General features: G+C 39.1%; 1 protein-coding gene across 2 annotated transcripts; it reads right to left on the bottom strand.

The window, feature by feature from the left end:
• Positions 1 to 73: 73 nt before the first annotated feature.
• Positions 74 to 8,048, bottom strand: LOC148070463 (EF-hand and coiled-coil domain-containing protein 1). Of its 2 annotated transcripts, none has more exons than XM_087800686.1 (9): positions 7,425 to 8,048; positions 5,548 to 5,959; positions 5,347 to 5,481; positions 3,898 to 3,971; positions 3,655 to 3,796; positions 3,161 to 3,314; positions 1,498 to 1,605; positions 358 to 418; positions 74 to 280 (listed from the first exon to the last, which is right to left on the bottom strand). In XM_087800686.1, exons 1-9 carry the CDS (start codon positions 7,957 to 7,959, stop codon positions 150 to 152), a joined length of 1,752 nt encoding a protein of 583 aa, XP_087656812.1. In that variant the 5' UTR covers positions 7,960 to 8,048; the 3' UTR covers positions 74 to 149. The 2 variants fall into 2 exon arrangements, with proteins under 2 accessions (XP_087656812.1, XP_087656813.1); XM_087800687.1 differs by having other exon boundaries at positions 1,498 to 1,599.
• Positions 8,049 to 16,103: the final 8,055 nt, after the last annotated feature.

Genomic DNA, 16,103 nt, shown 5'->3' with positions numbered 1-16,103 from the left:
TTTTCCTGGTAATTTGGTCAACATTAAAAGGCAAACCTGCACTGCTGTAACGCAGCATTAAAAAGGTGTTTTAATTCATTGAACAAGTCAAAGAGAGTTAAATAGATATATATCAGAGGACAGCTTTCTGAGAGCACAGTCAAGTTGGTTCAGCAAGAGATGAGCAGTGTGCCGACACCACCGGTCTGACGCCCCAGGACTCTTCTCTGCTCTCTGACAGTGTCGTTTGAAGACAAGTGCAGGCACAGGGAGTCGGCCACATGCAGGACCTGAGTGGGACCTGGAACCAGAAATGTAGCTTTTGAGGCTCAAATATTAACGTGTCGATCACTTTGAAAGTCAGAGAGTCAAGCTTACAATCTCCACTCTTCCCACAGACGTCCATGACGATCCTGTCCATCTGCAAGCACGACACACTCTGTGGAGAGAATTCACCTCAGCGTGAGGATGGTTCTGATCAACTTGTTTATTCGTCTGCTAAATATGTTGATCCTGATGTGCTTCAGATTTTTTTTTACATTTAAAATTATGTATTTGTCCTTCATTAAATGATATCTTTAATGAAATGGCTATTTCCATTTTCATTCTAAACAACGTTGCTTTGTTGTTTTGCTGTATTTCGTAGTTGCTCGTAACATCCACATTTATGTGGCTTTTACAAACATATAATGCAGAAATAACTCACGACATTAACAGATATTTATGTTAGAAACTATACAATAAAAAATATATGTGTAAGTTCTACAAAATGGCCACTGGAAGGCGCTAAAGAGCTATCAGTGCTCACCACACGCGTACATTGATGAATAAAACCTTTCTAATAAAATTAATAAATGTAAATTCTACAAAACAAGTTTGCACCTCATGCATCTTTTGTTTTACTTAGCATTTTTGTTTTTATTTTGGATCAGGCAAACCTGGAACCTATGAATTCCTCTTTACTACTCAAAAACGACATAGACTCCATTAGAGACACAATTAATTAATTGTGTATTTCTAAACAATGTTTGAGCTACATTTTTAGTAAACATCTCATCAAGTTGATATTATAATTATAGATCTTTTATTTCAACAGTATCAGGAAAAAACAACAATCTCACCATTAGACATTTGACCACTTTTAATTAAAAGATGAACATAATATTAATAAAAATGATGTGGAAATATGCCTGCTGCTTGTGACCTTGGCTCTTGCAAAGGTTTGAGTGATGTCATCTGCTGACCTTGGTGTTAATCAAATAAACAGTGTCTTTGCAATAGAACATACTAGCAATACCAGAAGATCTAGTATCACGGTCATTATCTTTTATAATACAATTAATGTTAAAAATGACATTCAAATGTGTATTATTTGATCCTTTGGAACAAATTTTGACACATTTGTATATTTCGAGAGCTTGCGGAATCAAGCGGAACCATGATGCACCAGTAAGAGTAGAATGACCTTCTTTGAAAAGTTGATAGTAGATATTTCGACCGAGCAGCGTGACCTCTGACCTTGTTTCGCAGCTGTAGCAGCAGCATGAGTGCGTCTCTGAACTTCTCCTCCACTGCTGACAGAAATGTCCTTTCTCGCTGGTCGCCCCTCGCAGTATCCTTCTGCGCCTCAGAACAAAACACATGATAATATTCATATTTATAAAAAGAATTTGAGAAGCAACTGACGCCATGTGTTTGTGTTCTTATCTCCTGAACATCAGCAAAAACAATGTAATTGTGTTCCATTAACTGACATCATTCTGTTAAGTCTGTCAATGGGAAGTATCATTGCTGTCTTATTTATTAAGAAACCGTTTCACATCAAATAAAAATGTATTAAAGACATAGTTTTAAAGCAAATTAAATTAATCAGAAGCTCTTATTGCCAGTGAACACAACACAACACTTTTTTTGGTAGCATTACACAAGCCAATTCAAACAATTATTTATTATTGAATCCTGCATATTAATAAAATAATAAAGCAATAATAGTAAAACGACGATATCATACTAAATAAAACTGGCTGGTCAAATTATACGATTATTTGTGATTATTATTATTAGTGCTTCCGTTTTTTTTAAATCATGTTGATTTAATAATACGTTTCCTAATTTTATTTTTATAAAATCTATTTTTGTGTTGGTCTCCTCGTGCTTCAGTTGTCAGGTGAAAACAATCGTTTTTCACACCCTCCAGTGGACATTACTTGGTATTTTTTAATCGTACAAAATACTTGTTTTTTATGTGTTAACTTAACTCACTATATAGACCTGGAGTTTTATTTGTATTTAGACAAAATAACACAGCAATATTCAGCCCTGCTGGTGGAAACTAAAGGTTGCAGTAAGACTCTGGGATAGTCTCAAATACAGAATACTGTCAAATAGATTTTGATCTGCCTTAATATTACATTGAAATGAAGGTGTCACGTCACTCTTTCAGGGGCTTTTATTTTGTATCATGGTTTCCTGCTCTCTCTCTCTCTCTCTCTCTCGGCTGTAAACGAGAACAGTAAGTTCCACAGAACCACAGCTGCAGACGATGAGCATTCTACTGGCAGGTATAAAGGTGAGAATCCTCTCAGATTCGGCGTCAGGACGTTGCCCTTCTTACCCTAGTCTTTGCTCCTGCCTGACTTTTTGAACTCTGCCTTGAATTCTTGTTGATCATTTTCCCCACCACTTTTTTGTCAGTGCTTTTTGTTCTCTTTGGATTTCATTTTTGTATCTCCTATCTACCACCCGTGGATCTCACGACTTTTAGCCACGCCTGCCTGAACTGTCTCTTTAATTTACGCACTATTGTTAGACTTAATATTGTACTCTAGTTACACTGCCACCATCTGCTGGAAATTCATTGTATTTGCACTTTGTCTTTGTACTAAATTGTATTTTTGTCACCTTAGCCGTTGTAATTGTATTGCCTTTTGCATCTGGATCACCTTAAGTATTCCATGACGGAAAGCAAATATCAGGTAATATTAGTTTGTTCATCAATAGATCATTATTTTAACAGCACTTAATTAAACCAAACTATACTATTCTAAACTTAATAATTCAACTTACCTTAACATTAAAATAGTAAAATAATAATGGTAGGATCTAGGATGTGCACCACAATAAAAAATGTAATTTTTCTAGTCAATTACACTGTAGAAAGCTGGAGTAAATCCATTCTTACCTGCAGCTCTCCATAGTTCCTGCAGCTCACTGGATGCTCTGCTGTTCGTCTCTTCTGGCTACAGAGTTCCTCACTGTCACCGTCAGCTGTGACATGTGTTCTGTGTTGAGGATCAAACCTCTGCTGGGTCGTCAGGATCTTAACCTCCAGGGAGCTGCAGCAGAGAAGGTCATCAGTACCTACATCATAATGTCATTGTAAAACGGAAAGAAATAAAACATGCATATTAAATTACTCAGAGACTTTAAGTTGCTTTAAGTGAAACAATAATGGGAACTCCGGTTGTGTTATCAGTTTTATCTTGCCCTTTAAAGTATATACTTTATTGAATATTGTTTTGATTGTTTAAGCGCTTTGTGACCCTGGTCTAGAAAAGCGCTATACAAATAAAAATTACTTACTTACTTATCTCAACTTATCTTTAATGACTTTTCTCGTTCACAAAGTCTGCTTTGAATCTATTCGTAACATTTCAGATGATGACGTTGACTGACCCTTCGCTGCTGCCGTGCAGCCGCCCCGAGCACTTCTTCACCTCCACTGCCCGGACTAGTGCTCTCTCTTTCCCCCCTCCACCATCCTCCTCTTCATCAGAAGCATCTTTGCCCTCGACAGCCCTCTGCAGACACGTCTCACCTGCCGATGAAAGTCCATTAAAAAAATGCACTTGCAGTTCACCCCTTCCGCCATCAGAGGTCAGATGTTTTCATAGACAGAAAGATGTGCTCTGTTGGTACCTGACTTGCTGCTGATGTCCTCTCCTGCCTGAGGGTCAGGATCAAGATGATTGTGGGTGCAGGTGCAACTGGACCTGAGTGGAGGTGAAGCTATGTTTGAAGCTGTCAATCAAGAGTGTTTCATTTGTGCTTAGGATCAGAATCTACTGATGGTTCCTGAACATGGTTCAGGACCAGAGGAGAGAAATCCTTCCAGGCTGTTGCTCCTAAGCTTTGAAACAATCTTCCTCTCCCTCTGTGTTTAATAGATCTACTGACTCCTTCAAGAAACATCTTAAGACATTTTTATTTGTTCAGGATTTTCTGGAAGTCCTGTGTTATTCTCAGTTTTATCTTGACCTTTAGAGTATATATTTTAGTGAGTATTGTTTAAGCACTTTGTGACCCTGGTCTGGAAAAGCGTTATATAAATACAAATGAGTTACTTACTAACTTAGTTATAGTGTCAGTTAATGTTTACAGGTTTAATGATTCTACGTTTCCTGTCTTTCTTTGTATTATGGTCCCCGCACAAGACATTTTATTTCGGAGGGACACGACAATTTACAGAGCCTTAATCTACCTGCTCTTCATAAATGCATGACTTTCCATGGATCAGCGTCAGCTCGTTTTACAGTTCTTTCTAGTACCACATTGATATCTCCTCGCTCATACGACTGTTTGTTGACTTGTTTTCTGGACTATGTTTTTCCCTTTATCTTTTTGTCAGCATTTTCTGTTTCTCAGTCAGTGTTATTTGTTTCTAATAACCATCCTCTTTTTTCTTTATTGGGTCGTGCATCTGGCAGCCACTTCATTTTGGACTTCTTCTTTTTTTCTTGTTTTCATTTTTGTATTTTCAACCGTGTTTTGAGATGCAAACTATAAATGAAGCGTATTGTGTTGCTTTTACAGGCCTGTTTCAATTTTGCTGAAGCTGTCATCTGAGTTGTATGAGCTTTTGTCATATATTCTCTAAAAGTCTTGTTAAGTTTTTATCAACTAAACCTTTATAATATCAGTGCACAACCTTTCCAGTAGAGAGGGGGGCTGCACCTGTTCAAATACTAGGCCTGAAGTGTTACATATTGGGAGGGAAATGTCTCGCTCCTGATATGATTTGTATTCAAACGTTATATTGAATGTACTTACTAAGTGTAAACCTTGTCATTAAACCATATATGTTCATCACAAAGACATTCTTTTGTCATTCAAACAAGCATCGGAACAAGTCATGCTTCTCAAATGTAATAAAGATTGATGAGAAAACTGGACATTAGATGAAAATGATCGTGTGATTAATAAAAAACTTCAAAAAATAGAATTAAATAGAATTTTTTTCAACATAATTTTCTAATAAATGTGAAAGTTTCTTTTAAGGTTTACACTCCATTCCAAAACATTCCGTGTTTCAATATGTATTTGACACTACATGCACACATGTACATGCACAGAGAGGACGACTCGTACCTGTACTCGTGCACTTCTTTCTCCAGCTGTGTGATTCTGGTCTGCAGCTGCGGCACCAACTCGGCCTCTTTCTGGATCACCTGGACCCTCTGCAGGCCCAGACTAAGCGCCTCTCTGGCCTCCTCAGCCCGCCTTCTGTTGGAGTTAAGTTTAAAAATACACTTGAGTTGAGTCACAGCATTAGAAATAAGAGTAACTGACCTGATCAGTGTGTTCTCCCTCCTCAGTGCAGACTCCTCTGCCTGCAGCTTGCGTACGGCCTGGTAGGCCCACCTCACTTCCTCTTCCAGGTGCTTGTTGAACTTGATGGCCTCGTTCAACTGGCCGTCGCGCGAGGAGCGGATCAGCTTCAACTCCCTCGCGAGGGGATCCCGAATATCTCGACGTCGACCGAGCCTCCTCGCCCCGTCTCCTTTGATCCGACTCGTCGGCACTAACTTCCCGTGGGCGAAGGTGATGGAGGTGGGACTGGAGACGGTTGCTGCTGCTGCAGGAGGATTCACGCGAGTCTTCTCCCGCCTCAAAGCGACCTCCAGCGCCAGACAGCGAGCGTCGCTCCCCTGCAGGGCGGATCTGAGGTCTTCGACCAGCTCCCTGAGAGCCGACACCTCATCTGGACACACAAGAAGCAGTTACACAAGAATAACCTTTTCTTTCACAAATCTCTGAAGAGGTACAAAAAAATTGTATTTTCCCAAACAACTGTACTTTTTGCAATGATTACTACCAGTTTTTCAAAGTTGTTTAACCACAAGTGTCTCTTAAATTGACCTTTGACCTCCATTGTAGGAGATGAAATCTTGTTTACAATAACCATGCCCACTGTGCTGTGATTGATCAATGATTAAGGTTTGTCACCATGCGTCATCAATCCTGGGAGTTTCCACCTCCAAGGGACTCGTTTTGTAAACAAAGCGGGCGTGTTTACAGCCATTACTACGCCATGAAACACATACTGCCCTCGTAACCCCTCGTTTGCTAAGATTTCAGACAGAGGAGAACTTAATAAAGTAATAAGTTAAAAACATGGTTTTCATGAGAGACTTACTGCATCTTGGAGAGGAAGACTTCAACATTTGAAACATGTGGGTGAGTCAAGAGAGTTGAAGTTTCACGTTAGTAGCCCTTTAATATAAGTGAATTAACAAGTAAATTGACACTACTTGATTAAGAAATTAATGTTGTGAAAGATTGGAGCAGCTCTTGAACTTTGTCATAAGATCTATCCATGACGACAGAGAGCTCAACGATGTCATGGGATCAGTCAGCTGTCAATTCAAACTGCAAGCGTTGGTCTTTTGAAGACACATTGACTGGTTGTCCTGATTGTCAGTCCAGCACTGGTGTTGAAACAAAATTGGTGACCCCCCCCATAAAAAGAACCTGCTCTTCATCCATGATGTCATGTAACCAGTGTATTGACACTTTTTCTACAATTCGTAGAATATATATGTGAATATTTGTTTCACATTTGGATTAAATTCCTATTTTCAAGATCAGGACTCAATTTTAATATAAGTTATTAGAGTTGCTACAGTGCATAGTTTGTTAATAAGGCAAATTATTGCAATTAATAAAATGCAGTTTGTGTAAGTAAGTAAGTAATTTTTATTTATATAGCGCTTTTCCAGACCAGGGTCACAAAGCGCGTAAACAATCAAAGCAATATTCAATAAAGTATATACTTTAAAGGTCAAGATAACACTGAGAACACAACAGGAGTTCCAGAAAATCAAGGAAAAGCCTAAAAACTCTTCACTGGCTTCCATTTTCTTTCAGGATCCATTTTTAAATTCTGGTTCTTACTTTCCGAACTATTCATGGTCAGGCTCCTCCTTACATCAGTGATCTGATCCAGCCTTACACCCCAGCTCGGGCTCTGAGGTCTGTGGATCAGATTCTACTGATGGTTCCTCGCAGGTATAATAAAGGTCTAGTCTTTGTCCAAAATGATGTGATTAGTGAAAAAAGTGGAATTTATTTTAACTGTTTGAAGTGTTTCCATGGTAACTTTGTCTATAGTATTTTTTCGTTGTGTTAAGTATGATTTTTTTATTAAATTATAAATAAATGTTCACCTGTCATCCGGCTTGAATGTAATTCCTTGTTTTTGGTGGTCTGGTCCAGATCAAAGCTGACGTACTTCCTCCTCACACGAGGCCACCGGACTCGTATCTGTCTCTCCACCAGCTCCGTGTCCTCTGTGACCGGCAGACGTGCCTCACCTGTCCTGGAGCTACCCGCACGAAAATAGCCACAGAGTCTGGAGTGGAACTCTTTGAAACAAAGCTGAGGTGGGAGATCCGAACAGATGTCCTTGAACTCATCATCATCTTCTTTATCTTCTGCGCTTCTTCTCCTGGAGACTCCGAGCAGCGCGCACAGCGAGCAGAAGTCCTCCGAAGACACCGTGTCCTCCTCGTTGGGGTGGGCCAGGTGGTGGAAGACCTCCTGCAGGTACTGGTCGATCCCTGTCGCGAGGACCACGATCTCGTTCTGGACCCCGGAGTCCGGACAGTGGTGGTGGAGCAGCGCGCTCCGCAGCCACTCGCTCCTCCGCGCGGCTCTCGGTGGTCCCTGAACGCACCGCGAGGTCAGAGACGCTCCCTCCATGATAAAAAAAAAATGAAAAAAGCTTCTGTATCCACGATCAAGATATGAACAGGCTCCTCTCGCTTTATAATTCTTCACAGACACCTGGAAACAGAGCCAGGCTAAACTCCTCCCTTCGGCGCAAACATGTGGCCCCTGCACTGAAGTCAGACTGGAAACAAAGGATGTGTTTAAAAGCTCTTTATTTGACAGCACTGCTCATGATGGATCACTGAGGGAAACACCTCTCGCAGACAAACACCCATGGTATCACTAGAAAGCACTGGTCCAGTTCAGCCCAAGTACTCTAGGCTATACTGAAACACACAAATATCTGATATACACAAAAACATATACATTTCCATGTGTGGAAAATCTGATTCTGGTGGTTATTTGTAAGTATGTAAGTAATTTTTATTTATATAGCGCTTTTCTAGACCAGGGTCACAAAGCGCTTAAACAATCAAAACAATATTCAATAAAGTATATACTTTAAAGGTCAAGATAAAACGGATAACACAACAGGAGTTCCAGAAAATTAAGAAAAAGCCTGAACAAATAAAAAGGTCTTAAGATGTTTCTTAAAGGAGTCAGTAGATCATCAAACACAGAGGGAGATGAAGATCGTTCCAAAGCTTAGGAGCAACAGCCTGGAAGGATTTCTCTCCTCTGATCCTGAACCATGTTCAGGAACCATCAGTAGATTCTGATCCACAGACCTCAGAGCCTGAGCTGGGGTGTAAGTCTGGATCAGATCACTGACGTAAGGAGGAGTCTGACCATCAATAGATCTGAAAGTAAGAACCAGGATTTTAAAATTGATCCTGAAAGAAACTGGAAGCCAGTGAAGAGTTTTAAGGATCGGAGAAATGTGAGTTCTTCTACTTGAGCGTGTCAGAATTCTCGCCGCAGAGTTTTGTATCAACTGCAGTTGTCTGTGTTAACATCAACAGGAAGCGATCATCGGAAGTGTTGACGGTGTAGTTAAGTGTAGGGCTGCGTCTTGCTGTGAAAGGTTTGGTCCAGTCATGCCTGAAAGTGTGTGAGCGCCTCCTCGTCTTTGTTTGGGCCGTCAGGTGAGTGACAGCTGGTGAGGTCATGGTGGTGAAGGCTGCTCCTGCCTGTGTGTGCATGTGTGCGCACGAGTGTCAGAAGCTGCAGATAGAATGTCAGGAGGGGTTTTATCTTTCTATTCTGCCAGTTTGAGTTAAGAAAAGTCACAGTTGGGTCACACAGTGAAGAGATAATTCAATCCGAGTGTGACTAATTCTGAAAGTTCGAGGCTTCGCCTTAAGCCCCGTGAGTCACACACGACCTACAATCAGATCAAATATAATGTACTTTAGCTTCTGGAATGTCTGTCTTTAGTGCGGATGTTGGTGGTGATTTTCATCGACATTTGAAACCTACTCTTAGTTTTAGAGTAAGGCTGGCGTTTCCTTTTAGGTGGATTACAATAGAGGTATCTATAGAAGTCTAGAGCATCAATTTAAAAGTCAAGTCCCAAGGTTTCAATTATCAGATTTAAAAAATGAATGCCGTGTTTTCAATAGGGATGGCTAGGACTGGGTATCGTTTGAAAACGTTCAGTACCAGTACTTATACATATGCCTATCCTTCACTACGGGTTCCTGAATGTAACTTTTTCCCAAAATATTTTTTGGATCAATTCTTACAAAAAGAAGAAAAAAATAATGTTCATTTTTAATCTTCAGTCACTTTCCACACCAAGCTCTTTAAAAAAAAAGAATAACAAATAATTCCAGTGCAACAAAACCCACTTTCTAACAAATAATAAATTAATCAACTTCAGTATATACAGTTGTCACTTATTCGTTTTTATTCAAACTTAAAAACTATCATAAAAATGAAGTACAATTACACATATTTCAGTGAGTTAGTCATGCATGTGTTTGTGTCCTGCTGCTGTGCAGCCTCCCTCACTCCTCCAGCTGCTGGTCTTTTCTCAATGAAAGGACCTGATCTGTATATGAAAGAAGGAGAACCCGATGGAGGGCAGTAAACTAGGGAGGACTTTAAGTGTGGATATGTGTGTGTGTGTGTGTGTGTGTCTCCTGGTGTCCTGTATTTCACCTTTGGGAGGAGGAGTCTACCAGTATTGACCACAAGTCTTTGTGTTGGTTGCTATATGCTCTAGGCAGAGACTCACAGCCCACGCACAGGAAACTCAGGGTAATGACAGATGGACACTAAAATATATTTAATTTTTTCGACAAAATTCAAAATATAAATAGAGTTAATCATTCTCAGTGGACTCACTTCAGTTACAAACAGAAATGTGATCCATTGTTTGTGTCCCTGCCATATCCAGCACAATAGTTCCAACAACAACATCAATCCCGTCTTGACTTTTCTTTATGCAATTCAGCCTTGAGGTCTGAAGAACAGATAAAGATTTTTAGAAATAATTATATCCAACATTATCAAGGCTCTTAAGATAAACTGAGCCTTAGCAGGTGTCCTTTAAATGTATATATTTTTATAAAAATGACTCATGCATTACTAAAAAAAACTAGTTTAATTTGTGTTTTAAGTCATTTTTAACACTTTAAAATATGCCACAATTAAGGTTGGTTGGAAATTAATGTGATAAAACTCCTGTAGTCGACGATCCCGTCATTTTTTCTATCTTAAACTACGTAGCCTTCGACGTTCAAGTCACATTGGAGGTGGCCCGCAACTGGAAAATGTAATATTTGCCACTTGCAGTTTGTACTTAATGTGTCACATCACATGGAGATCAGCTGTAGAGACAGAAATGCAACGTAAAACAATGATATTAAATCAATAAAGGTGACAAACTACTGTCTTTCATTGAGGGCGCACCATCTGTCCTTGCACCGCGGGGCACCCATGCGGCTGTGGGTGGCCATGGGACTTTCTCTTAAAGTCATTAAGTAGTAATGAAGTCAACTAGTCTTCAGAAGTTACTCATGTTTAACGTTTGTCTATTTTCGATACAGTGTAGAGACACATGTTACTATGAGGGATATAGTAAGTAAGTAAGTAATCATTTTTATTTGTATAGCGCTTTTCCAGACCAGGGTCACAAAGCGCTTAAACAATCAAAACAATATTCAATAAAGTATATACTTTAAAGGTCAAGATAAAACTGATAACACAACAGGAGTTCCAGAAAATCAAGGAAAAGCCTGAACAAATAAAAAGGTCTTAAGATGTTTCTTGAAGGAGTCAGTAGATCATCAAACACAGAGAGAGAGGAAGATCGTTCCAAAGCTTAGGAGCAACAGTCTGGAAGGATTTCTCTCCTCTGGTCTAGAAGTGTGTTCAGGAACCATCAGTAGATTCTGATCCACAGACCTCAGAGCCCGAGCTGGGGTGTAAGGCTGAATCAGATCATTGATATAAGGAGGAGCCTGACCATGAATAGATCTGAAAGTAAGAACCAGAAAGACCTACTCATCTTACGGCATGACTCAGTACTTTCCTCTTTACTATCTGGACATAAATACTTGTTTGGATGGGTAAGTAAAAAGGTAGAGAAACAGGTTAGTGAGAACAGCAGGTGGTAACATTTTGTTGAATGAAAGTTAGGTCACAATTTTCACATTAATGTACAGCATCAACAGGAATTGAATTAAATACACTGTATTTAAACAGTGGCTGGTCTTGCTCAGTCTCCAGATCTGAAAAATACAACCAAGATATGAGGTGTTAAGAAAAAGAGAATGAAGGAGACAAAGAGTGTCATTAGTCAAAGTCCTTCAGTCCAGATGGCCCCGCGCACTTGAATGACCCTCCGCCGACTTTCTTCTGTCTGTCATAAAGTGGTCATTGTGTGAGACATCTGTCCACTCCAGGCCTCGACCACATCCTTCTCCAAACTCTGTACTCGCACACGCCCTGATCCGGCGTGTTGACATCACCGCTGACAGGAGGTCACACGGGGGAGCAGGCGCCGAGTGCTCGGCTATAATAGGAAGCGCTTCATGATTCGTGAGCGAGCGAGTGTGAATGTCAACATTTCCTCATTCCACAGATATGGGAGGAACACCTTTGAGCTGTTTACCTGTGAACAAGGTCAAGGCTGAGAGATGGATGAGCGTGTTTTTTTTTTCTCCAGCTATTTGCCGTAACACGTAGCTACACAAAACACGCCCTCAAACAATCCACATTCCTCTCTTCTCAATACAGCTCAAGGAAATCAATGGAGACATGTGTCTACAGGTGAAGGTGCTGCTTCGAGCAGATCGTTCATTCTTTTATCGTGTGTGTCAACTCAAGTATGTTTCGTTACGTTTGGACCTTAAAGGGCGACTAACGTTTGGATGTCTTCAATTGATCTTGGAACATTTATTTTAATTGAAATATTAACATTATTAAATAGTATTTTATCAGTAGCAGAATGGCCATTCTACCACTAAACAACTTCCATTACAAGATGTTATGCAAGTTAAAGTTAAAAAAGTATATATATACTTTTATTTTTACAATGGCAAAAAAATGTTTTCCCTTCTCCTGATGGACATTTTCTTCATTCATATTTTTTTATATTCCCTGTGTATCATTCCATTTAAACTGTTGAGCTGTACTGGTTGTTTTATGTAAACAATCAATAAAAAACTATTAAAAAAAAAAAGTTAAAAAATATATTTTACATGCCACAAAACCAAAATATATTTAAAAAAAATAAAAAAAGGTAGAATATTAAACATGACATGATATGTTGTACATCAGAACAACCTCAGTTTACCGAGGTTAGAACGTTACTTAAAAACCAAAAGAAAAAGGAGACAGGCTAAGGTCCTGTTGAAGAACCTGTACATAAATATACAGTAAAAAATGAATTTGATTCCTCTGACCACTTGACTTGAGCTGCTTTAACATGAGTTGATCATTCAAATGAACGACTCATAAGTCTTACTTTCTATCAGACAGAAAGCACTGAGTACATATAAATCCCCTCTCGTTGACGCCCACTAAGGTCAGCTATGGTGTCCTGTAAGGTTCTTTCTTGGACTAATCCTATTAATATTATATTTGCCTCCAGTTTCTTCCCAGAACTCTGCACAGTCCATTTGACTTGACTTTGAACCACTTGGATTACCATGACCTGGATGAAAGAGAACCTTCACGGACACACACATAAAAGCTATACCAAGGACCGCCTACTTCCCCCCTAATAGCATTTCAACCAGAGAGAACCAGAAAATGTGTATTGCTAGTGTTGACTGTATTGAATAGATTGAATTAAATTAATATTATTTAAATGAAGTGAGACTCGTACATTAAATTAGACTCTTTCAAATGAAACAAAACTAAATCATTGATCTGAAGACTTCATGATTCCGATGGAAAGGTAGAACAACTTCTTTACCCGGGATGTTTTGGTCCTGATTTATTCAGAACTCAAGACTAACAGGCATAATCCAATTTCTCCTTTGCTGTCCTCTTTACATCGGCTTCTAGTAGAATTAATGATACAATTTAAAATCCTTCTTTTAACTTACAAAGCACCTTAACCAGCCCCATTGTTATGCTACAACAGGCTTAGAATGTTTACATTGAGCTCGCTCTGTTTTCCTTCCGGCATCATGTCTTAACACCTGTACACTTATACCTTGCCCTCATTCTCTCCATCCTAGCCTGTCGCAGAAGGAGGCTGTCCACACTGAGCCTGGTTCTGCTGAGGTTTCTTCCTTAAAAGTTGTACTTGCCACTGTCAATTATTGTGATTCGCCGGGCCCAGTTGAACTCCTCTCTTGTGTTATTTAACTGTTATTAAAACTGTCAAGTCTTGTGTCTAATCCTGAATCTTCTACTACAGTTTTGGTTTAATCCATCATCTTGACAACTTAAAATGCATCAAGACTACATTCCTTCTCCCACCAGTATGCTGGTTTAATAGTTAAACCAACCATGTGTAAAAATAACCCAAACAGCTCTAAATCCACTGCTACCCAGCAAATGGGTCACGAAAAAAATAAAGCAGGCTTAGGTGATAAAGATACCACCGGTCCCCATATTTTACCCAGATTATTATCCTGTGATGCATCACACATCACAAAAGGGGAACCCCACATGATACAATCTGTTAAATGCATTTTTGTTAAATGTCAATTGCTCATAGTGACCCTGTGAGACCTTTTTTTCTCTGCTTTGGTGCTATACAAACTGTACAGTCTCTTGAGATAACTAATTTGTTTCCACTTAAAATACAATATAATTTAATTAAAATGTTTTTATAAAGGGAACGTGGGAGAGAGAATTGGAGAATAAAGAGAATTTATCTTATTTATTTTTCCACAACAAAAAGGCTAATTCCTTGCATCCCTTAGGCCAGACATTTTACTGTCACCACTGTTCTAAGATTATTAAAATTCTTTAGAAGGGATATTCATTACATTTTTTCCAGGGGTCACAACGTCAGACCACTTGGTCATGGTTGTGAATAGTGGGTATTCTTGTTAGCATACATTGCAGTATGCTGCCCCCCGGTGGCTGGATGGTGTTAAAGCATTCAAACTAGAGGCGTTCCCTTGATAAAGCAAGAATGGCAGGGAGAAAAACAAATTATTAAAGTAATATAAATCCGAAATCGCCATCTCGGGGGAGAAGTAGATGGAAATAGAGATAAAAGTGAGGCAGTTTATTAATCATTAAATACCAATAAAACACAAGTGAAATTATTAAAAAAAAAAAAAAAAAAACTTTAAAAAAGTTATCTAAAAGTGAGATCACCGCTTTTCTTCCACCAGACCTTCACACAAATAGAGGAGAAACTAAGTAACATGATTGAAATACTTTATTACTGTCTGGGGGATTTTGTATATGAATATGAGTTGATGTGAGCCTTCAACTGTCCCAAAACATCTTCATGCTTAACATGGTGTGAATCCTGCTCTCCTGTAGTTCCAATTAAAGGTGTATATGCTATAGAACCGTAGGGTTTTAGGAGTAGTAATAAAAGTAATAGTAAAGGTAGGTTTGTTTAAACAGCGAGAGAGACTAAATGTAAAGAAAATGAATAGTAAAAATCATATTTAAAAAAAAGTTGCATTAAGTATTTGAAACCATAACAAAACATTACATAGTACTTGGTGAAGAAAACATTGTTGATAGTAAAGAGGAAAGCCATTACTCTAGCTCAGAGGTCCCCAACCTTTTACAACTCAGGGTCCACTTTTAAGTCTCAAATACCTTTGCGGCCCACCTCCGACCCCATAAACACGAAGGCATTATAATCAGAGCACTTTTTTTTATTGAAGATTGAACATAAAGGACTGAAATCAATGAAGGATAAACCTATTGGAAGCTCCAAAGTCACTAACAGCAAACACAAACAGGTCAAGTGCAATGCGGTCTACAAAGTGGACCAGCCGATAACAACAAAAGTTCCTATCTCTCATTTCCTTGTCACATATATAATACTCGAAGGATAAAAAAAAAGAAGCAAATAATAGATAGATGGATGGATGGATAGAACTTCATTGATCCCTTCAAATTAACGACTTTTAACATTTAAAACATTATTATGTGTATTTTTATTTTTATATAATTAAATCGGACCCGGCTGGAGAAAAAAGAAAAAAGACTCTTGCATCTGTGTCCTGAGGAAGTTGTGAGCCACCTCAAATGCATAGTCCAAGGCAGGTGTCTTGGTGAGTTTAAGTAAAGGCTTTAGCTGCAGCTGCCTCTCTCAGTTTGAATGTTCACTCCATCGTTCAGGTTGACTTTCACTGCTTGTGTTTTCAATAGACATGGATGGCGCTACTTCCTGCTTGCTCTTCTTTTCACTTTTTCTTGTCAGCGTATTACTGATGTCCATACTGAAAACCAAAACCAATGACAGACTCTATAAGCAACTGTAACCATTAATGTCAGATGATAACAATAACTGTAGTGGAACCTAATGACCACTTGGGTGCGCTGTTCTCTTGACATGTGTGTTGAGATATCGAAGAAGATAATAAACGAACATTTTTTGAATCCCTTATTGCTGTTAGCGTTGTTGTGTGTTCTCACATGAAAGTAACTAAAGAGTTGAGCTACAACATTGTACATTTACATCACCGGTAATACATCCACCCTCCCACAACAAAATGATACGATTTTGGAAACGATTTTGCGGCCCACTTGCAATACCTTCGCGGCCTACCAGGGGGCCACGGCCCACAGGTTGG

This window comes from Callionymus lyra, chromosome 10 (assembly GCF_982586985.1).
Source record: "Callionymus lyra chromosome 10, fCalLyr1.hap1.1, whole genome shotgun sequence".
Classification (NCBI taxonomy): Eukaryota; Metazoa; Chordata; class Actinopteri; order Syngnathiformes; family Callionymidae; genus Callionymus; species Callionymus lyra.
The sequence above is the reverse complement of the archived record's forward strand: the minus strand, read 5'-3'. Positions and strand labels throughout refer to the sequence as shown.